The 24,672-nt window shown below is 31.8% G+C and overlaps 2 protein-coding genes and 1 long non-coding RNA gene across 4 annotated transcripts; 2 read left to right on the top strand and 1 right to left on the bottom strand.

The window, feature by feature from the left end:
* Window positions 1-3,261: 3,261 nt before the first annotated feature.
* LOC126673691 (uncharacterized) lies at window positions 3,262-5,822 on the bottom strand. Its single transcript, XR_007639358.2, has 3 exons — window positions 5,590-5,822; window positions 4,459-4,543; window positions 3,262-3,601 (listed from the first exon to the last, which is right to left on the bottom strand). It is a non-coding gene; the product is annotated as an uncharacterized LOC126673691 (long non-coding RNA).
* Window positions 5,823-15,614: 9,792 nt separating this feature from the next.
* LOC126673690 (uncharacterized) lies at window positions 15,615-18,410 on the top strand. 2 transcript variants are annotated; one of them, XM_050367923.2, is made up of 6 exons: window positions 15,615-15,873; window positions 16,268-16,363; window positions 16,443-16,666; window positions 17,504-17,603; window positions 17,700-18,026; window positions 18,198-18,410. In XM_050367923.2, exons 3-5 carry the CDS (start codon window positions 16,628-16,630, stop codon window positions 18,014-18,016), a joined length of 456 nt encoding a protein of 151 aa, XP_050223880.1. In that variant the 5' UTR covers window positions 15,615-15,873; window positions 16,268-16,363; window positions 16,443-16,627; the 3' UTR covers window positions 18,017-18,026; window positions 18,198-18,410. The 2 variants fall into 2 exon arrangements, with proteins under 2 accessions (XP_050223880.1, XP_050223879.1); XM_050367922.2 differs by having other exon boundaries at window positions 15,616-15,873; window positions 18,193-18,410.
* A 1,975-nt stretch (window positions 18,411-20,385) lies between these two features.
* On the top strand, window positions 20,386-22,830 carry LOC126673689 (endonuclease 2). The gene is made up of 9 exons (XM_050367921.2): window positions 20,386-20,585; window positions 20,724-20,898; window positions 21,236-21,343; window positions 21,438-21,493; window positions 21,585-21,668; window positions 21,903-21,995; window positions 22,082-22,149; window positions 22,231-22,304; window positions 22,571-22,830. Exons 1-9 carry the CDS (start codon window positions 20,475-20,477, stop codon window positions 22,663-22,665), a joined length of 864 nt encoding a protein of 287 aa, XP_050223878.1. The 5' UTR covers window positions 20,386-20,474; the 3' UTR covers window positions 22,666-22,830.
* Window positions 22,831-24,672: the final 1,842 nt, after the last annotated feature.

Here is a 24,672-nt window from a genome sequence, read left to right as displayed (position 1 = left end):
TAATTGTTCGCGTTCCCAGTTATTCACGATGAATTATTATTCCATAATAATTCTATCGGTTTCCTTTCGATCGTTAGGTTGTACTATTCTTAATAGTTTTTATCTTTGTTTCGCATCACATAGACTTCCGAGTTTATCGGAGTCTGATGTCATTTTTCCTTAACGTTCCTCGTATCTTTCGCGTATCCGATTGTGTATATATTTATATTTTTCCTTTTACACTTTCGCTGTGATATTCTGACTTAACCATTTATTAACTGTTGACTTCACAGTTAAACTTGTACGATCTTATATCTGATATCCTTATTAAGACCTGATGGTATATAGGAAATCTTTCCTTTTATATCAATATCTACTTCATGGTCCTCTAGTGTTGAATCTCATGAAGTTGAATGCTCTCAATACATCCTTTAACATGTGTCGCGTTCATCTTTTATGGTGCAATTCTTATCTCTCGATCTTTTCACTTCAATCGCCCACATCTGACTGGTAATACCTTTACCATTGTTCGATGTAATCCTTTTCTTTCCTTATTATGTTTCTTGTTTATTTCATCGTTCCTATTCCAATGCTTCTCGATCACTTTATCCATCTCATTCCAATGTACATGTTGTACATGATACTTCTTGGTTCTTACGAACATATGACTATTGATCCTTTTATCATCGTCCGTTGAAGTATTATCTTTGTCTTATCGTATTTTTCAATCTTCTTGTACTTCTTGTTTCGATATCTCCAATATCGTCTGTTGATAGGAGGTAAACCTACTCCCTTCTCGCATCTGTTTCTGTATTGCACCCTTGATCGCGCGTATATCTTTATATCGGACTCTTACTGACATCTAATCTATCAGTAAGGTCGAACTTAAGCTTATATCGAACCCTTACATTTGACTCTTTTTGTTTGCGGCTATTCCGAATTCATATCCTCTCATCTTACTTCTTTACTCTTCATTAGGTGTCTTTCTGTCAGACTACCTTACTACGATCTGCTCCTTCCACGTTTGTTCTTATCGAGTACTAGGAGTTATGCACGTATTGTTTGATTCTTCTTATCCTTACATGGTCTTTCCCATGGCCCGTATTCGCTTCGGGTCTTTTATGTTTTCTTTACTTTTCGTTGTACACTTTTTTTTTATGTCTACCCCATCTCATTCCTGGGTAAGTACCAATCATAGGTACCTTATCGATATATTTCATGCCTTACATTGATTATCTCGATATTATTTTATTATTATTAGGGCTCAATGCTTATATTGGAGTGTGTTTTATCATATATGTTCATTCTTGTTGGTCAAGAATCTTTTATTATTATTGTCGCAGGGCTTTACATCTGAGTTTCTTACAAAACAATTACATTTCAAACTTTGCTGGTCGACCAGTCTTTCAAACTCTTCTTTCGATTCAAATTCTTTTACTTTAAATCATTTGAAAACATTGGTACAATTGTAGCTCAGAGTGATGACACCTCTCATCACTAAGGAGTTGCTCGATAAAATCACGTTTTCATCGATGTTTATACAAATATGATGCATGATCTATATTTTTGAAAATCATTTTTTTTTGTGCATTCCTAACGTGATCATGATATGCTATATGCGATGTCTGAGCACAATTGCACTATTAAAATCATAAGATTTTCTTTCCTTGAAAACAATTGTAAGTTTCTTCAGATTACACACCTTGCGACATAAATGGCTTTTCATTATTATTTATTGGGGTTTATTATGATTTCTGATTATTGGAATTTTTCGTCATCCTTTAACACTCATCTAGGTGTTTTATAGTTAATGCCATCCTCTTCTAGCATTGCTAAACAAATATTTCGTTTCCCCGTCTTCAATACTCACCCATCTTTATACATCACCACCTCGATCATATTCTTATTTCACGTAGCCCGTAGGCTCACGTGTCAATCCTTCATAGCATACTTTCTCTGATATCGTTTCTCATCCTTGTGGTAATGGAAACGTAATATAGGGAATTACGTTTCACGTCATATATATTATGTATCTTATATATTTTATGCATTCTTTGTTTCAATTATCGTATAAGCAACTATGTTTAGGATAAAGCCTATATGCGAGGGTTTCTCAATCTATCTCTATAGGCATTATCCTAACAGTACACAATTCTATTAATGCATATCATATCAATCGATCACATAATAAACAAAATAATACAGACATTTTAATCACATAAACACATTTGGCACATAAGCATAAAAATCATTTCGTATTTGGGGGTGTCTGACTGGACTCACCCCTTTCTCGGGTCACAATGCCATGTCCGTGTCCTCTGGCGCATCTAGCATTTCCTCTACCTCTGTGCAAAATTGCGGGGTTATGCCAAATACTAAGAACAATACTCCTATGAAAAAGAAATGTTGGTCTCTCACGTCAAAAGAAGAAAGGTGAAATGGAATCGTCATTCCACTCATGGTCGCTGACTATCCGACGAGCTCTAGCAGACAGTGATCTAAAATACCCAGGTATATCGTCGTATAGTCTTAGCAAAGTCGGGTCCTAAACCCCTGATGTACCCACGGTTAATCTCTCATAGTACTTCCTCTTCGGATGGGTCTTTCTCACTGTCCTTACTAACTTCCATTTTTGGGAAAATGGTTCTACCTTGAGTTACAAAGGATCCTTCAATGTCTGATATACATTCATTCTGACATATCTCTGATAGTCTGTCAGTATCTACATGAAATCCATTTTATAAATAGAAGGCGCTTCCTCCTCTTCTAATACAACATGTAGCTGAGCTCCATTTTCCTCAGATATGCTGAACAAGAACAATACTTAATCATGTGATACTGTCCAAACTACTTTTCCACAATATCCAATAATTTAATATATGATATGCACCATCTAACTTAAAGCTTAACTAACTATCTAAGCATATCACATTCACTTAAACACTTAAGCAATCTCACGCACACGCGTTCTACTCGGCAATAGACAGCTTATAACATCAAACAAATTCTATCAAACACATATAGTCAATAAGGCTAGACTCTATACGCTGCAGTAGTTCCTAGGTACTTAGGGTCAAACAGACATTTTTAGAGACTAACAGTGGTAACTGGACCAACTGCTCTGATACCACCTTTGTCACGACCCAAAATCGAAGGCCGCGACCGGCGCTAGGGAATGGGACTTGTAATTCCGAAACCCGTAGCAAGCCTGAAATTCACTAAAACTTTTTCGCAATTATCATATAAACCTTGACCATACAAACGAAAGCATTTAACAAAATAAAGATACATTTATATACACTAGTAAAGTCTTACAACTTGCTCGGGCTTATCGTTTCCGTATCAGGTACGTACTAGCCCGGCATAAACTACTAGTGTCAAAGTCACTTCACGGGTATCTACCTCCGTGGAACAAATACAATAATCGTAGCCAACAAAGCGTATATTTAATGACAACAACTATAGACATCATAAAAACATGTTAATATGCTAGGCCACGACACCGGTCAGAATCACACTACTGCAGCAACTACGAAAGTCGGGACTGTACATAGCCCAAAGGAACCTCTGGTCAAAGAAGGACTTCTAGCCACGTCTAGAATCTAGGTACCTGAAAAACGCACTATTGGGGGGTCAGCTATTAAGCTGAGTGAATTATACTTTACTTACCATATTATCAAAATAAGCATCGCATTTTAAAAACATTTTAAAAATATTTATACAATCATATTTTTAAACAATTCCAACATATACAATCACAGCAATTGCAAAACATTCACTAAATACAAGTATTTGATCCGATCGAAACCTTAATCTTAAACTACTTAACCTCTCCTAATCCGTATCATATTCAAATCATATCGTCCGAGTGGCCGGGTCCCGAGATAGTTCGACCGAGTTACCCGCTACCACGTGGCATAGTCCCGAGATAGTTCAACCGAGTTACATCATGCCACTACTTAATCCCAAGCTGTGAGTCCCGAGATAGTTCGACCGAGTTACCCACCAGATACGGGTCCCGAGATAGTTCGACCGAGTTACCTCGTATCTGCCACAATTATAGTCCTCCTTTCCGATACCCAAACATATTCCATTTCATAATTATAAATATGATCAACATTTAATGAGCTCATATCAAACGTATTTATGTACGAATATCTAGACTTCCATAAACACCGGTGATCACACGGCCTATTGACGCCCAATAGGTAGCTCGTTTCTTCGGATCATATACAAACTCACATAGGCAAATAATCGACAAGTCATAAACAAAGTAATACAATCCAAATATCAAACAAGTCAATCCAATAGAAAGTAGTTCAATACATAAACAACCAAATCAAATATAATTCAATCCAATAACAACAACTCAATAAAATCAAACTATGTAATTTATGCGATGCATTTGGTAATAATAACGTATATAGTATATATAAAATAGTTTTAATACGATAATAAGAGTGAGTAAAATATACTCACCGCTTGCTATCCATAATCTTCAATAATACCTAGTGATCTCGCGTTCCGTAAGTTTCGGGTTCCATTGGTAGTCGTCTCGTCAAGTCTACACAATTTCGATAATAACTCGAATTAATTACAATCTAACTATAATTAATTAATCCAAAACTAGGTTTCTAGCCAACTTCGGCTATTGAAACCGTTTACTTAAAACAGTCCGACCACTAAATAAAATTGACATTCTTAATGTTCAGAACGTCGCCTACAACTTTCATTGAGGTCTCGGACTGAGATAAGTACCCGAAGGTGTCGGAATTTGGCTCTAAAGTTAATAACTTGGGGCTGTCCAAATTTCAGAGCTGCTATACGCAACATAATGTTGTGAATTATTTGAGCCATTTCGAGGCCAAACTAGCAGAAACTTAAACTTAGATATTTATAGACGACATCCTTAAGTTTCCGTACCAACAAACGGAACTTAATTCGGAGCTATATAGCTCGAGATATTGCCCTGGCAATATGGCTATTCCGCAGCGCAATAATTCCAGCAACATCGTCAAATTCTCAAATTATTTCTTTAACGTTTTGGCCGATTGAAACAGCCCTATTACCTTGACATTTCAATTACTCAAGTTCAATCCATCAAATTTTAATACTCCTACTAACCAAAATCCTTTCAATAATTTCAATTCAATTGATTGTATCTTTTTACGTCAACTTTTTTAGCTTATGTTTTAATCGTGAAAGACTCAATCTATAACTCCGACTCCTATGTATTTCAACTATCAAAACAGCCCCCTAATATGTTATAATCATCAACTTAGAATCATCAAAACCTTAACTCAAAGTTTGCTTCAAAACGGTTTTACATTACATTCAATTTCTAACTTCGTAACTTGTCAATTTACGTCAAATTAAACGTATTAAACCTCAACGAAGGGTGGTATCAGCCCCCCCTTCTATCCTCCATCAAACCCTAATATCATATATATCACAACTCTCATATCCTCACCAATCAACCCTCAATTTAGCATAAATACAATCAATTCATATCCTAAACATCATTTCTAACCATCAAATCATCATCACCATTAATCCTCATCAAAACAGAAAATTTACAGCCAAACCCTAATCATATATACTGATTCTTACCTCAATTTTCTGGGCTCAATCCGTAGAGATCATCCTCCTCTTTCCGTAGCCGCGAGAATCAATCAAATCCGAGCTAAAATGACCAAGTTATGATCAATTGAAATTTTGGCATGCTTTAGGTTGAGAGGTTGATGAAGATGGAGGTTGAGAGCTGAGTAAATTATGCCTATATTCTGATTTAAAAGTCAAACAAATGGCTATTTATATTTATGGCAAAGTTCCACTTTAATCCTTGAATTTGCCACCTCCTCGCGCTTTGATTCATAACTTTTTCTTTCGTCCAATTTAGTTCATCGATCACTTAATCGTTCAAACTCGATAAATTTTTATATTATTTATATCCAAATAAATAATAATCCTCCGCTATCTTATTATTTTATAATCCGATAATTATTTCACCACTTTTCGGCTAAAATGCTCAATTTTCCAATTTGAGCGAAAATGACTATTTCCGTCACTTTTTCGTCCTTATTTTCATTTGACAAAATAATCGATATTATTATCTTAAATACCAATTCCCGTCCATAATTTATTTAAATTATATTTTTCGGGCAATAAAATTCTATTTTCCAAATTCTTGGGGACTTTAACTTATTTTAAATTCCAACTTTTCTTACAATTTTCTTTAGTCCCGTCAAACTATTTAGGCATTATAAATAATGAAATTTCTTCTTTAAACTTCAATATCAACCTATTTTCGTCCTTCTTTAAATATTTACTTATTAAATCCTTCCGATAACTTCTTTTCTAGTCGCTTCATTATTTTAAATCGGACACGTGGCCTACTTTGGCAACGCCAGACGTACGGGGTATTACACATGACATGTCTGAGTACAATTACGTGATATAAACATTTCAATTATTTTAATAGGTTAATATTTGAGATTAATTTCCCTTCGAAACATTTTCTAGTCATCACACTCTGTGAGACGTGCACTCGCTCATCTTGACATATTTGCCCATCTCCATTATCTTAGTCCACCAATTTGAATCTCATTAACGAAATAACCCAAATCAATAATGAACTAAAATTTTCCTAAAAACGAGTTCCACCTCAAATCAAATTGAAAATTTTACAAAGACAACAAGCAACACGACCGCCTTCACAACTTCATCATTAGTTTCAGTATTTCACTTATTTACCCGATGTAAACACCAGTGTATTACTATACAGATCAACCTCAATCCAGAGATTCCATATCTAATTCTAGAATGCCAAAAGCCGAAAATTTTGATACTCCAAATTATCACAAAAGAGTCCGACCTAGAAACGCCTAACGCTCGAAACTCAACGCACGAGGCAAACACCTACGAGTAGAATTATTCCATTGGTGCTGAGTAATATAACTCAAATAACCTTCCTCTAACAAAGATAGATTCTTAAAAAGGATCTACTACTGATTCCAAGAGTCGCTCCTCAAATTTCTTAATACCAAAATTAATCACCTCAATCTCCAGAGTTCAAACGATGGATGCAGCTAAAACAATTATATTATCAAAACTAAGCGCAGGGTTTAAATAAAAGTTTGAAACGCATGTCGATACCAACGCTAAAGCTATACCAAAGCAAAATAAGCGAGTAATATCCTCACGTAATACTCCCCATAATGTAGCAAACAAGAACAATAATTATCACGATAATTTAACCAAACATGAGAGATAAAAGTAATAACACAGTAAAATAGGTTATGAAATTTTTATTTTTACACAACTGAAAACCACTCAAGCATTTTGTAATAAAACAAAATAATATCAAACGAATTGAACATGTAATATTTTATTTGATCATCATGTTTATACTGACATGACAAATAAAACTCAAGCAATCAAATATGTTAACATTGTTATATCATATTATAACATGCTCAAAGCGCCAAATTAGATCAAAATAAGTAAAGATATTGGCCAAAAATATTTGTCAAAACCCATTTCGAAAGATAAAATTTACAAAATAGATTTCAAGTTAATGTCGAGCCCCACAGTTTTAAAAAATCATTTTCCGGAAAATCTCTATGCAAAATAATGGTTAAAATGTTTTATTCCCAAACGTTTCAGTTTAAAATCATCGAGTTAGCCGAGCAACTACAACTTCCAAGCTCAACTCTAAATTTGGGTGACCCAAGTCAAACCCGCAATAACCATTTGTAAAATGTATACAACGCATTTTCAAATCCAGAGAAAAAAAAACGTCATTTAAAACAAAACCTCAATCTTTTCAACTAGAAAACTCGACAACACCAAAATAACAACATCAAGTCATCACCCAAGTGAGACATTAGAAAAATTTAGTTAACCTTTTCAAAACAGATACTTCGGCAAAAATAGCAACCAAACAATTAATACAACAACACCTAAGTGTCGACAACCCGCCAAACGGTAAAATTTCAAAAGTATTTTAAATCTTTAAAATGGTATCACCTTACAAAATAATTTTATTTCAAAAATAACTGTTTTGGAATCACAGTCAAAAGTAAGTTTTGAAATACGAGAAAAATTATTTTACTGGCAAAGTAGTGAAAATCACATTTTAGGGTATCCTGGTCAGACTACGCATCAGACATTATGTCAAAACACTTGTTAGATCAAACATAATTTTTTTTTAAAAGAGTTACAAAACTAATATGTGGTCAGCAACATAAGGTCACAAAACGTGATAAAAGATTTTACGATTAATTTTTTTTTTTAAACCAGAAACAAGAATCAGGCCTAACGAAAATATTATTTTTAATAATCCATGTCCTCGGCCAAAGTCAAAACTACTCTCCAAATAACTCAGCCCTTATTAAAATCATTAAAGGAAACTAAGTCAAAAATTATCTTCCAGGTGAAATGCAACATCAACAAGATAAGGTAAACAACATCATACCCAAGTATGAATTTAAACAAAATACCAATATAAGATTTCCCGAGAAATCAAAGCAACAATAATCACCCAAGTGAAACAACAACAATTTAAAATATTAGCATCAAATTAACATAATACAACTGACTCGACGCAATCCTATCGGTGTAGGCAGAAGGTTTTAAAAATCAAAAGATGACGTTTCAAAAGACAAGACTTGAATCCTAATTCCGCAGTAGTTCCTAAGACACAACGACCACTTATCATGCCAAAACAATAAATACATAACATGCGAAAGGCCTTGGTTTGAAACCAAAGCTCTGATACCAAGTTTGTCACGACCCATTTTCATGAATCGTGACCGGCGCTAGGGTATGGGTATGGTTGTACCAAAACCCGTAGCAAGCCTTGCGGATAACCAACTTAAACAGTTAAAACAATGTACCTGCAGAAAACCACATGCTCGGGGGCAACCGAGACTTCAGCCTAATCTAGCAGTACATATAAATAACATATATTTAAAGTACGCTTATCTCAAATAATCTTCGACAGCATGACAATATACAAAATATCATAAACACTATAATCATGCCAAAACTGATAAAATAATAGTTGGACCTATCCAACAAACAGTAGTCTAAAATATAAGTAAAAGACTAAGACAAAAATAATCTGATACTACTACTGCGGTCTAAGAGTTTAAAACAGTTCGACTCTTTTATTCTGAAAATAACATAAAGAACCTCCGAGAATGAAGAAACGGAGATCGACCAATGCTCAAATCATAAACCTGGAAAATTTGGGAAAACAACGGGGTCAGATTTACTGAGTAGAGTTTATATAACCATTTACATTTACTAAGTTAAAAACCTTTAAAACGTTTAATAAAAACATTTTCATTATGGATTATCAATGAAACCCTAAACCACAATTCTAAATCTATTGTCGTGTCGGTGAGACGTATCTCAATAACCGATCCCCGACTACCACTTAGTAAATAGTGAGCCCAGGAGACGTATCTTCCACCGGTGCCCTCACTAAGGTGAGACGTATCTCAAACCTACCTGAATACCATAATCATTACCGGTGCGCACGCAGTCCCGATGATGCCCATCGAGTAGCACGTTCCAAATCAAATCCACAATGCCGAAAAACAGTTCAAAAGCTGTTTATACATATACATATACAGAATATAATATTTGCTTAATAAAGAGGTAAATAGAGGTATAAACTCACTGCTTGCTATTCCACGTGAAACCTGACAAGCAGTCTAACCTTGGTTCGCCTCTGAAGTACGAACAGTCGACTGGTCTAAATAAGATATTAAAATCATAATTAAAAACAGACCCTAACTCTAGAGAGTACTAGACACCACATAGGAATAACACACACAACAAATCACGGTAAAGCAATCCAGAATAAACACAATACTCAAAAAAGTTATAATGCCCAAAATAATAAAAGTCTACTGAGTTCTCGCTTTAAAGTCTGTTTCGCAAAAATATTATTTAAATAATAAAATAAATAAATTTCCAAATAGTGGGTTAGCGGAGTTACCGAAACTACCAAGCTACCTCACATGTCAGACGACCCAAGACCCATCCGATCCAAATATTTTATCAAAATTATAAACTATAATTTATAATTCTAAAATAATATTTATTGATAAAATAATAATAAAATATTAAAACGGAACTCAATGGCTTAAAATGCAAATAACCGATAGTTACCGACAAAATTTACTTAACTAAAATAGTTAAGAAATAATTTAAAAGTTAAAACGTAAGTTAGCAAAATTGGCATGCCAAGCCAATAATTTAAAATTGACAATTACCCAAGTAATTATTCATTTAAAAGATTATAATATAAATTACCGTTTTCAAATTATAATACTCAAAGCAATTTAAATTAGAATCAACTAGTATTATTTTCAGATTTAAAAATAATAGTATCGATTATAAATTTAGAAATCAAAACAATAAACGAATGTCCGATTTTAAATTGGCGTTTAAACAAATTAATAACCTTAATAATCGTGAAAGCCAAATCAATAATTTATAAAGAATGTAAATAACCCAACAATTTAAATATGGTCATTTATTAATACTAGTCTCGCTTTGCGTGCTACGCACGTGGCTCGTAACGTGACTCGTCAATTCATGTATTGTTATTTTAAAACAAAATTAAAAAAATCAAATTAATTTTTTTTGTAGTTTTACACATAACTAACAAAGATTTGGACAATATTAATTGTGTTGCTAGTGTAGTCAAACTAAAAGATTGATATTCCTATTAATTTGGAAAAAATTAGCTATTTTTTCTATACTCAATTAGTATTCCTCTGTCATCATACAATTTTATTTTAACTAACACTCTAATTATAACATTCTTTTAGTAATTAATTAAATAACTAATTTGTTAATGAATATAAAACCGTTATTATTATTTTAAAACAAAATTAAAAAAATCAAATTAATTTTTTTTGTAGTTTTGCACATAACTAACAAAAATTTGGACAATATTAATTGCGTTGCTAGTGTAGTCAAACTAAAAGATTGATATTCCTATTAATTTGGAAAAGATTAGCTATTTTTTCTATACACAATTAGTATTCCTCTGTCATCATACAATTTTATTTTAACTAAGACTCTAATTATAACATTTTTTTAGTAATTAATTAAATAACTAATTTGTTAATGACTATAAAACTGTTATTTAATATAAATTAAAAAGGGTTATTCCGTAAATTTGCCTGCCCCCCCCCCCCCCATCCGTGCTTTTATATATAGTATAGATAATAAGCATAACCAAAACAATAGAAACAAAGTAATCAAATGGGCAAATTAACCAAAATTGCCGCCAAAATCAATCATTTGATATACAACCATAACCATCCACTTAAAATAAAAAATGATAAATCCATTAGTCTTAATTAAGTAGGATCAGAACCCAAAAGTGTCAAACACTCTATTATTTATAAAATTTACCTCCAAAGCCACATCAACCAAAATATTTGAAATCTATATCAAAGAAAGCCCAATAACAGCGAATCAATAACTTAACCTCTGAACCATAACCTAAGCTTAGTTCATAATTTCCTCAACAGCATTACGAAACAAAAGGCAACTCAAACATTGATTAAGAAACATATACGTCCGCCATTAACAAGACAAGAAAACCACGAATCATGATTAAACAATAACCTTGAACCCAATCAAACAACAAGATCATAATATGAACAATGATCATGAAAAGATATTAATCAAACAAACTCAGTGTAATAAAACTCGAACTCATAATTATTAAAATCATATAACAAATATCATGAACAAAACAGAAATTAAAATCTCATAAAAACGATGAAACGACAGCGTTAATAACAGAGAATTCAACGTACCAAATTACGATTTCATAGCTTAAGATTGTAGAGGATTGAGTTGCCTACGCCAGCAAACGAACTGAACTCAATTCGCGATTTTTTGACATCAAAGGAGAAGGATTGGGAGAGTGTAATTTCAGAGAATTTTGAGGTGTTTAGGTCGGTTAGGGTTTGATGGAAGTGAGGGCATGAATTAGGTTAAAAATATACTTTATATATATATGAATATTTTCTGCAGCATAGGAATGAATTTGAAATTCAAAGTGGATGGGCTATGCATGGGAGTGAAGATAAAATTCAAAATGCATGGGCCAAATCAATGAGGCCCAACCGAAGGTTAACCAAATTATAAATCAAACTACGAATCCACAAATAACTCTAAATATTAGCGGAAACTCGTCGGAATAAGCTAAAAAAATATAACAAAAATATATGGGATATTACATTATACATGATAGATGCATTTTTCAAATATATCGGTGATATATGATAGATACATTTTTAAAATATATTTAAATATATACATCGTTAATACATAATTTATATATAAATATGTATATATTTTTAATATACTTAATAAATACATCTCTGATACATAATTTACACATAATATATATTATTTATGAATCAAAACCATGTTTCGCATATATCAATAATATATCTGTAATTCAAAAAATTATTTTTATTTAAATTGTATTATTTGTGTATTTTATATTTTAAAATTTAATATATTAATATTTTTAAAATTAAAATTAATATTAATATTTGAAAATTAAAATTAATATTGATATTTTAAAATTAAAATTAAAATTTAAGTAAATATATTACAAAGAATTCTGCAAGATTCAATTTTAATGTTAAATGTATAATACAAGTTTTTGTTTTATTGAAAGAAAAAAAAAACAACAGCACAAGTCATTACATTTGGTGAACCACGTGATGTCAGCGTGCATTATGATTATGGATGATGGACTCTTATGTGAGCATAATGGTACTAATGAAAATAAGGTGGTGCCCATATAAAGATTTCAAAATTTTGGTAAAGTGTGAAAAGGAAAAGTTATTTTGTGGTATTTTTGTGACTTTCTCTAAATTTTTTGGTGCCTTTTGCGTTTTTTTAATTCAATTGATGATGTTCATTTTCCTTCGATAATTTTGCGCAGCGGAAGTCTCACGCCTTTTTTGCCATGTACATATGCCTTAGTAATGCCCCTTCTCTTTTATTGGTTTTAAAGACATAGACTTAAATGCACTAAAAATTACTAATTTTTGTGAATTTTTAATATTTAATATGAATTTTTAGTTTTGATATAAAAATACTTACGATATTAAATTTTTGCAAATAACATCTTTTCAAAAGTCCGCGGGCACTTCGATGTCTCGATGTCCTGGAATGACTGCGCTGATTGGTCACCTTTTTGCCTTCGAGGGATATTTGCATTTTTATTGAAAAATGCCGTTTTAGGTTAAAGATGGTGCCATATTTTATCCAATAACAGTGTCGATGTTATTTTTGCAAAAATTTAATACTCCATATATTTTTATGACAAAATTATAAATTCATGTTAAATATAAAAAATATGCGATAGTTCGTGATTTTTGGAACATTTAAGCCAAAGATATATTAGCAATTTACCACTCGTTGAATGTATGCAGCGTTTGATCATCTATTAGGTGACCGACACTACAAGAAATACGGTAATAATATTTTTGCAGCTTTTTTTGCTGCTAAAATACATTATACAGTAACAATTTTAAAAGTTGTTGCCATTCGTTAAATTAAAATAACATTTTAAAAAAACGCAATAGTTAAATTTTATGCAACATTTTTAAAAGTTGTTGCAAATAGTTAAATATTGCCGATGGTTAAGTTATATGCAACATTCTAAAAAATTACTATCGATGGTTAACTCATATGCAACATTTTAAAAAGTTGTTCTCAATAGTTAAGTTATATGCAACAATTTTAAAATTGCTGGCATTAGTTAAGTTTTATAAAATATTTTAAGAAAATTAATGTCATTAGTTAAATTATATGCAACAATTTAAAAATCTATTGCTATTGGTTAAGTTATACGTGCGAATTAATTTTTAAATAAGTTTCTCTGATATTTGCATAAATTATTCTTAATTCTTTTGTTAGATAAAATGGAACATTACATAATAAAAAAGAATAATGAAAAAAAATTAAAATTACAAAAATAACTTAATGACATTAAAAAATTAAAAATAAAATTTTAAGGATTAAAAATAGGCCAAACTCATATAGAGGCTCCTGTACTTTACACTTTTATTTCCGTAAGTCTTTATACTTCATTTTTGTATTATCTGATCCCTCTTTTTATTTTTCAGGTTTTTTTTGAGTTTTTTCCAGTCATTTTGTGTGACTGGAGGATAAAACAATTGTAAGTATAGAGACTGGAGGAAAAAACAATGGTAAGTAGAGGGACTGGAAAAAACTCAGAAAGGACCTGAAAATCAAAAATGGGTAAATAGAAGGAACAAATAATATAAAAATAAAGTATAAGGACATACGGGAAAAAAAATATAAAGTACAGGGGCCTCTAAATGGGTTAAGCCTTAAAAATAACCTATCGGCAGAAATGCACCCTAAGGGCCCCTTTGGAATGAATGAATTCCTTAAAAAAAGTTGGAATTCATTTGTAATTCCAATTTTTTATGTTTGAAATGAATGAATGGACAAACACAATTCTTGGAATTAAAATCAGGGAATTAATGTTAATTATAATTTGTGAATTTATAAATCCAAGTAAAATAGATAGAATTTACAAATGAACAACAAATGACAAAAAGAATAATTCCTTTTTGACAATAATATCCTCAACTTTTTAAAGGTTCTCTTTTCTTTTGACATTATTTGCTGTCACTTTCATTTCAATTTTTTTTCTCATTTTATTTCTTTCCATTTTCATTCAATTTTCCTTCTCATTTTATTTCTTTCCATTTTGATTTTAATTTTCCTTCTCGTTTTTTTTTTAAAATTTTCTCTACTTCATATTACACAACCAATCATTATAATACCTACTACAACAAATCTCAAACCAAAAAATTTAGTTTTATCAACTTATCTTTATTTTTTTAATTAACTATTTCAAATAGTTTATTAATATTTTTTTAGATTTTTATAATTAGGTAAATAAACTAGTGGAATTTTTTTTATTTTTTTCTTGTTATATATTATGTATTTGATTTTAATTATATGTGTATAATTTTTAAATGGTTTAAATTTTTCATATTAGTTGTTATTTTGTTGCTTATGAATATATTCAATAATATGTATGTTAAATATGTTGATATAGTATATACTTCTAACAAAATATATGCTATATTTTAGATTTGTAAAACTTGAAGAACAAGTTATGCATTTTGATTTTTGTTTAAAATAGTAGCTTATGCTTAATTTGGTGATTTATGTTGTTATATTTTGAATTTATAAAATTTATAAAACTTGGTGTTTCGAAAATTTTTTGAACAAAAAAAAAAACAGAAGATCTCTTCAGTTAAAGCGTGCCCACGGTAATTTCCAAAAATACTAATTTTGTGGTTTATGTAGCTATGTTTTAATTTTTTGAAATTTAAAAAATAAATTATATATTTTAATACAGTTAGTTATTTTTAGCATATAATAAATTTTAATAGTATTTTAGTTAATTTTTAATGTTTAGTAAAATGGTTATAAGGTTAATATAGGAATATATTAAAAAAAATTGAATTCTAGAATTCATTATAAACATAAATATGCAGAATTCATTTTAATTTTATAGTTTACAGTTTTTCATTCCAAACAGCGGAATTCAATTCTCAGTTAGTAAAAAGAATTGTTCCAAAGGCCCAAATCATTTCCCTCTTCATCGTTTCTTTGAGAATCTCTATATGTCTAACTTAAATCATTTTTCTTAAACCTGTAAATCCAAACCTAAATCGTTTTTTCATCTTCATCAGCTCATTGATATTTCCACTGCTCAGCTCATTTTGTTGCTGCGCTTCCAGTTCCATCGCCGCTGCTACGGTTGTGTGTGTCCATTCCGTTTCATAAGTTTAGGTAGTGTCTCAAATTTTATCTCAATTTTTCTACATATTTGCTATGCTCTTGGAGTTTATTCTGTTATGTAATTGTTACTCCATATTTTTGTTAAGATGTTTTTTGTTAAGATTTTTCTTTATATCTAAGCTTTTTCTTTGTTTGTATATGATTGCAAATGATTTTTCATAGTATAAGGAATGTTTGTGAAATTGCAGGAATTTTGATTTAATTCAATTCTGTAGTCATTTTGCAGTTCTAGAAAGTTGGGCATACTTACAAGAATTTTCAATTACTGCATTTTTTGAAAAAAAAAAACATAGGAATTTTGAAGGGTATTTACTAAGAAATGAAACGCTGCTGTATGTTCTTCGATTTTGTTCAAATTTATGAGTCAATATAGTATTGTTTGTAGGTTACATAGATGGAGCAAGAGGGTGGGATTTTTGCAGGTTGGTTAAAGAACCTCTTGGCCAGAACACCATCAAAGCCAGCAACTCCGACCCATCTGGTACGTCTACATTATCAAATACATTTGCTTTTTTTTTGTCGGACCTTAATTAATTTTTTGCTCCAAATCCAATGCACAGGTCACACCATTCGTGTGGGATGGAAAAGCAACTGATTCTCTGATACAGATTTGTAAACGGTTAGTTCAAGAGGGATGTGTTGAAAATCATACATTTAAGTTTCGAAACTATTACACTATTCAGGAGGAGTTACGAGCTATTAACATCAACACCAACATAAAAGATATTGAAAAAAAATAGCCTCCATGAGGAAGGAGTGGCTATCGTATGTGAACGGACCAAAGGTAATACATTATTACTGGCTATTTTTCAGTAGTATTGAAGTGGGCATTTCAGTGTTCTGTCCTGTTATATGCTCATAGTTGTTAAAAGCGCACTGAGGCGCGCCTAGGCGCTAGAAAGGCGCAAGTGGTGCTCCTCAGGCTCGCTTAAGCGATGAAGCGAGCTGTGCCAGGCGCGAAATGCAGGCTGCAAAAACCCTAATTCTGTTTGTATTTCTTAATGTTATAGTTATAGGCTTGGGTTTCGGGATTTAAAAAAAAAACATAAACATAATAGTTAGTTAAAAAAAACCCTAAAGATATTAAATTAATAATTCAAAAATTACGACAGTTCAAAGTCCTCTTCTTTGATCATCTTTTGTCTGTTTTCAACGTATCAACAAAAAATCAACTACCAAGGTCATCTAATGCTATTCTTTCCGGGAGTGAGGGTCTCTCTATAACCGACATTAAGTAAAAAGCATAATAAAAAAACTAATCGATGATTTTAGGTTGCAACTAGTGGTAGGCTAGTGGTTTTTTTGGATTTATTATTTTGTTAGAAGAATATATTTTGTTTTGAGGATAATTATTGTGCGTTAAAAGCATTTTAATTTTTTTTTACATACTTGCGCCAAGTTTCACCCGGCGTGCGCTTTTTTAGCGCCTAGCGCTTAATGCTATATGAGATCCTTTAAGCTTTACGTGCGCCTTGCGCTTTAACAACTATGTATATGCTGTATATGTTTGAAATTGAATGGTTTAGGTATAAACAGAAGTAATTTTTACATAATCTTCATTTGGGGCTGTTTGTTCGTTTAAACAGAAGTAACTTTTTTCTTTGTGTTATTTTCTTGGCAGTCCTTGTTTAGAGTAAGGGTAGACAGTTACAAGTGTATATTTGGAAGAATTGCAGATTTAAAGGAAGGAAGGGGTGATTCTGAAGAAGTAAATGCGAGAAGTAAGAGCAATGCTCTCTAACACCTTAGCAATTCACTCTCGTTATATTGTTATTCCTCTTTCTTCAATAAAAAAAATTGTGCTGTTTGTTTTCCAGGGACACAGAGTGGCACTACAGTTTCTGGGCTGAAGAGGAAAGCTTCCGAGACCATTTCAACTCCGTCCTCGAGATTGAAGACAGCGCAAAGTGTTGGATGTCCCCCAACATATGAAATTCAGGATGTGGAGTCTGTACTGTCGGATTATCTAAAGATAAGAGAACAGCAGAAAGATAAGAAATATGCATGTGCGGCAGCCACTTTTGGGTGTAAGCCACATTGCGTAGCTGGCTACCCAATGCAAGCGGAGGTGGAGAGTAGGATAACCTATGTGGATATGTGTATTGAATTATCCGGACTTGTCGCCTACACTTGATTTATCCCAGGTATTTGTTATTAAATTGAGATAATTTTTGTTATTCTAAAGTTCTTATTAGTGTTAGATAAGTCTAAAATCTGATTGTGAATCAATGTTTGATTGCTGATTTATACTTAAAACTATTGTTTCATTATATCTAATTATTATTTGCATCTTTTTATTTTTTTTTGTAGGACAGATGATATCAATATTTGGAAGAATGGCTCAGTCTTGTTCAATGTTCTTTTCAGTATTCTACTTGTAGAATTTGCAGGGCTTTGTTTTGATGTTTATGATTAGTACAAACTAATTCACTAGGTCAAAATATTTGTTATTATGTGTTGTCTTAGGATTTTGATTAACTTGTAGTAAGATAAGTACAATTAAATTATGAAGCAGCATTGTGATTAAATCTGTTCAATCTGTTCGACATTGAGTATGGATCAGCATTGTGATTCCTAATTTTTAGCATTTGGTTCTTGGTTTTGTTGTAACCGAGCATCTATGAACAACAGACAGAATGGTCGGATCTAGTTCTGAAATGGGAAGCCTGTAGCCGAAACAAGCCAGTCTGCCCTAACATGTGACTTTCGCAACATTAGTTTAGTTAGAATACGCTGTTTAAGATGGTCATTGATTATAAATTTATGTAATTTTCTACAGTATGCATCTGAAGTTATCAAAGCAGCATGTGATTGGGCATAAGGAGAAGCAAATGAAGGATCAGTATTAGAAGGTAAGTCATAGTTACAACTGAAATTAAAAATGCTAAAACGGAAAATGGCTGAACGGATATTTTTAAAAGATTATATAATAAAAATTGAATATTTCTATGTAATGTAACAGTAAATTACTGTTCATTTGTGTTTTGGTCCATTAGAATGAACTAAAATAAAAGGTTGTTGCAGATGATTATTTCTTGTTGAGAAAATCAATAGTAACTCTTCGGCTAGCTAAGGCAGAGTCAGATTAGCAGTGATCCTCAACCGCATTTTCAGTGACTCTGAATCAACTTTTGATTTTACGTTTGATGCCTCGAGTTACAGAAAAGGCATGATTTAGTTTCGTTGTTGGTGTATTTTTTTAATGTATGATATAGCTCTGAAGATAACTAAACATTTCCTTTTTGCAAAATCAAATGTATAACTAAGGCACATCCACCTACATTGGAAATTTATAGTGACAACTAGAAAAGAATTAAAAAGAGGGCCATAGAGGTGAAAAATGGCGGATGCTTTATATTATTTAGCTAAATTATGAACATTGATATTATAAAATTCAAATGAGCCGAACTCGAGCTCAGTCTTCAAAAGTCAAACCAATTTCAAGCTCAATCTTTAAAATTTTAACTAATCCTGAACAAAATATAAATATGTGTTCATATAATAAGAATAATACAGACACTTCATGAGAATTTTTTAAGTAGATTCAGTCTACCACGTCATTCATGGATTAAACTCATTATATTATGACATACCATTAAAATAATAACACTGTCGTAATATTACTATTTAAAAATGTAAAAAAATAATAAACAAAATTATGATAGTGTTCATGTTGTATTGTTTTTACTTTTTATAGCTTAAATATTCATGTTCGGAAATATGATTTCATAATTTTGTTAAAACTCTATTAAACGAACACATGCTGACTTTATTTTATTTATTTTGTGTATAGGATATTTCCAATTAAATCCAAGATTCTCAATCATTAGTCTTCCATAAATAAACATATAAAGAATCTCATTTCTCAAAAAAAAAAAAAAATCTCATTTTTCAATTCCTATCCTTTTCAGAAGTTACATTCCTTTCCAAGCACGTTCTAACATAATCATGAAAATCACAATTCACAGCCATATTTCTATCATTTTCAAAAGTTCCCTTCCTTTCCAAGCACGTATTAACGTTAATCATGAATATTATAATCTTATTTACCAAAATTACCAAAATAAACATATAATTTACCGTTGTGGTATAGACTATAGAGTATCATTCAAATAACTAAATTTCAATTTCAAATCTGTCTTTCATATTAGAATGATAATTAGACATGTTAAGAAATCTTTTTGTAGATGTAATTTCTGATGACTTATTCTTATACGAGTCAACAATATCTATTTGCCAGTGAGAGCCTAGCCTGAATGGCTAAGGCGTCTCCAAATACGTTATGAAGTCATGGGTTTAAACCCGTCTCTTTTACTAACACCTAATAATTAAAACTCTACTAGTCGGAATCTAATTTATATTTAAAGAAAAAAAACTCAACCTATTTTTGTTTAGAAAGATGCCGTCGACAATAAATTCCCATACGTCTTAATCAATTTAAATTTTTTTATGACAAAACCAGACGCTATAAAAGGTAGGCCGTTTCATACAGTTCACACCAATCTTAAACCCATACGTTCACATTCTTGCTCCTTTTGCTTTCTGCATTAAAAACTGCAAAACTGAAAGCATTTTTTTAGTCATAATCAAAAATGGGTTTCAAATTTGAGATCATTTTAGCTATATTTTCACTTCTAATACTCTTTCCAATGATACATGGCTGGGGAATTGATGGGCACTTCATTACTTGCAAAATAGCTCAGGTTGAACACCTTTCACCTCGACCCTAATCCGTTATTTTTTTTTATATTAAGCGAATCGTGTTAGCGTGTCATGACTATTTTGACACCGCAATTTACATATACGTGCTTATGGCGGATGTACATTTTGTGTTGTGACAGTCTAGGCTAAGCGAAGCTGCGAGTGATGGTGTGAAAGAATTGCTGCCGGAATATGCGAATAATGATTTGGGAAGCATGTGTTCTTGGGCTGATCATGTGAAATTCCGTTATCACTGGTCGTCTGCACTTCATTATATTGATACTCCTGATTCTCTCTGTACTTACCAGTATAATAGTAAGTTCTTCTTTTTCTTGTTATTTTACTTAATGATCGGTAGAGGTGGCAAATGGGTGTTCTTGGGCGGGTTTGGGTGGGCTTATTTGGTCGGAGTTTTGAAAATTTTCACTTCCAGAATAGGGGTTTCTGAAACATTCTTGAAATAGCCAGAATCAGGGGGCGGAATTCCCCTTATTATATGTTTTTTTTGACAAGAAAATCTAAAAATTTGACAAGAAAATCTAAAAACTTTAACCTGCAATACAATTTGACAAGAAAATCCAAAAAAAACATGTTTTTTTTACAGTGTGAATATAATTTTCATGTAAATACATCATTTATATTTGATGTTTAGGAGATTGCAAGGATGAAAATGGAGAAGAAGGAAGATGTGTGGCAGGGGCAGTTAACAATTATACTTCCCAACTTCTTACCTACAACAGTGGTTCCTTTCAAGCTCAATGTAAACTCCTATCAAAAATTACAAAAACAAATGTTTTATTAATGTCTTAATTTCTATATGTTTGCTGACATAGATCTTACAAATTATACTTTAGATAATCTGACAGAAGCCCTTCTGTTCCTGTCTCATTTTATGGGAGACATCCATCAGGTAAGTACCATGACAAACAACACAAGTATTAGAGGTCATTTGCTTGACATTTTTTAAGGTTTATTAATGATCTTAATCTTGTAAAATGCAGCCTCTGCATGTCGGGTTTACTTCGGACAGGGGAGGTAATACCATTGATGTCCATTGGTACACGAGGAAGCAAGTTCTTCACCATGTAACTCTTCTTCCTAACATGCACATATATTTCTCGAATTCTATTTTTCGGCATTTCATTTTCGTCGGTGGAAACATTTCTAGAACTGCAAAACTCTATTATCGTCTTGTCGTTTCTCATTCCAGCGTTTTCATTTTCTGTGATATATAGTAACAACTTTATTAGCCTAAGCCTTAAATGGCAAGGCTTTTCATACATGTAAAGTTTGTTACCAATACCAATGGATACATACAGGTTTGGGATGACAACATAATTCAGACAGACCAGGAAAGGTTCTACAACTCGAATGTTGAAGACATGATTGATGCAATTCAACAGAACATTACGGTATTTACTTATTAAATTAAGCCATTTATTTGTATGATATCATTCACTTTATAATCAATTTTGTTTCATTTGTTATGAAAAAACAGACAGAATGGTCGGATCTAGTTCCGAAATGGGAAGCCTGCAGCCGAAACAAGCCAGCCTGCCCCGATATGTAGGATTCAGAACCTCAATTTAGTTAGAATTTGGTGTTTAAACTTGTTTCATGATTATAAATTTTTGGTACTCTCTGCAGATATGCAACTGAAGGTATCAAAGCAGCATGTGATTGGGCATACAGAGGTGTTAATGAAGGATCGGTATTAGAAGGTAAGCCAGAAATATTTCTGATATTAACAATGAATTTATGTAGCGCGGTAACAGAAAATATAGAAATTGGAAACGCCGAAACAAAAAAGGCAGAAATAATATCTTTTACAAGCATAGGTTATAAATATAGAGTTTCAGAATTTTAAAAACATTTCGTGTGAAATGCCGAAATGTACAATTTAAGAAGTTTCTCCGCGACGTAGCTGTTTTATTCGTGTGTGTTTTTTGTCATTGAGAATGAACTAATTACTATAAGGTTGTTGCAGATGATTATTTCCTATCCAGAAAATCAATAGTAACTCTACGGCTAGCTCAAGGTGGAGTCAGATTAGCAGCGATCCTCAACCGCATTTTCCAGTGACTGAATCAATTTCTTATATTATGTTTGTGCTTAGAAATCATGATTCAAGTTATTGAAAAGGCATGGTTTAGTTTAGTTTTTTGGTGTATTTGTACTATGTGCATGTTAAGGCACTCAGCTCTACCTATATATATACTAATGGAAAAACCACATTTAGAATTTTTATTTTTTCTCATATTAGTATTTTAACTTTTTTAAAATATGTCGAACAAGTTTTTTTAACGGTTTTTCAGCCACCGGTCTGCTAAAAAACAAAAATAACTTCTGTTTCTACTTAAAATTATGTGTCATATTGGTACAAAAACAATAATTGTCTGTACAATGATATGCTTATATATGGAATTAATTGAAAGGGTACTAAACTTCATTTTGTTATAAAAAGGTCACTGAGTTATACTTTTTATTACAACGGGAGGTCACTACGGCGGATTCGATTTTGTTACAAAAAGGTCACTAAACTTAACGTGAATTACAAAAAGGTCACTGAGTTATATTCCTATTTGTAATTCCGGCTTGCCACATAAGCAAAAATGGTGCGTTTTAGTGTCAAAACGGTGCGTTTTATATGAGTGACATCTCGTTGTAACAAAATGTATAGTTTAGTAACTTTTTTGTAACAAAATGAAGTTTAATACCCTTTCTGTAATAACAAGTAAGTTCGGTGACTTACAGTGTATAATATCCTCGAAAAGTAGATAAACACACTCATTTGGTCGTTTCTAAATAGGTCAAATGTTGATACGAACGAAATGAAAAAGTCGAACACTAAAATAAAAAAATTGGAAAAATACAAACATTACTAAATAATTTGTCCTATTCTAATAATCCACTCTGTTTTCTTGTAATTTCCTCATTAGAATTTAACATTCACTAGTTATAAGATTGGCAAGGCTTTTGAATTCATGTTTGAATTCGTGTTTTGAAAGTAAAATTCTTAATTTCATGGTGCATATTAAATTAGAAGTCGGTTTCTTTGGTGTCTGAATCTCGCTTATGTCTATGGTATAGTGTTTTCACATATTTATATTCAAGAATCTGATAATTATAAAGTCTTAATTTGCATTAAAAAAATTCTCTAATGTAGTCAATTATGTCTACATAATATGTATTCTTCTCATATATTAAAGCTAAGTTCTGTGGTCTTATAATAATTGTGGTTGTAAATATGAATGAATTAATGAATTTTGTCCATGGACCATTGGAGACTTAAATCTTATTTTGAAAATGAAAATAAACTGTATGTTAACTTACAACCATATAATGTCAACAAGATATAGCTTATCCTCTGCCATCAGGTAAGCTTAAACTAGATTTTTATTTTTACTTTTTAACTATATTGTTCATGTACGTTATGTTGGTGAGTCTTGTTCTGAATAAACCACACATTTCAATTCTGCGTTTCTACAAAATTAAGGTGATATTTATATTACGTTAGTAATTACCAACGGTTAGTGGTTTATTTTTTAAAAGTAATTTCGTTATTTTATTGCTATGGTTTATTTAGCAAATTATGCACGTTTTAGTTTTTCAATTTGTTAGACAAACGTATATTTTTTTTTTTGAGAAGAAAGATTGACCTTTATTAATCACGCAACAGAATTAATAAGTTCATTGATCGGGAAAGGGACTTCACCGTCAACAATACAATCTTTACCGAAAAAAACACCCCATTTAGCTAAAGCATGGGCTACTTGGTTACAACTCCTTCGAACATGACGGAACTGAACCCTACGCGAAAACGATTCCAGTAAACAATCATCAACAATGATCTGAACTGGATCAATGGCACTCTGTGCGTCATTCAGCCTATGAATGACATTCATAGCGTCAGATTCCACAACCACCTGGTCGCCAGGGATATGGACAGAAATCTTTAACCCCAACAGCACAGCCCTGGCTTCTGCAACTTCAACATCCGTAATGCCATTCAGAACCTCAACTCCCCATCTGAGCACTGCACCCGTTTCATTTCTGCAGATAGCACTAACCACCGATCTGTTAGTTCTA

The sequence above is a fragment of the Mercurialis annua genome, linkage group LG3, assembly GCF_937616625.2.
Source record: "Mercurialis annua linkage group LG3, ddMerAnnu1.2, whole genome shotgun sequence".
Classification (NCBI taxonomy): domain Eukaryota; kingdom Viridiplantae; phylum Streptophyta; class Magnoliopsida; order Malpighiales; family Euphorbiaceae; genus Mercurialis; species Mercurialis annua.
This window is presented reverse-complemented; position numbering and strand designations above follow the sequence as displayed.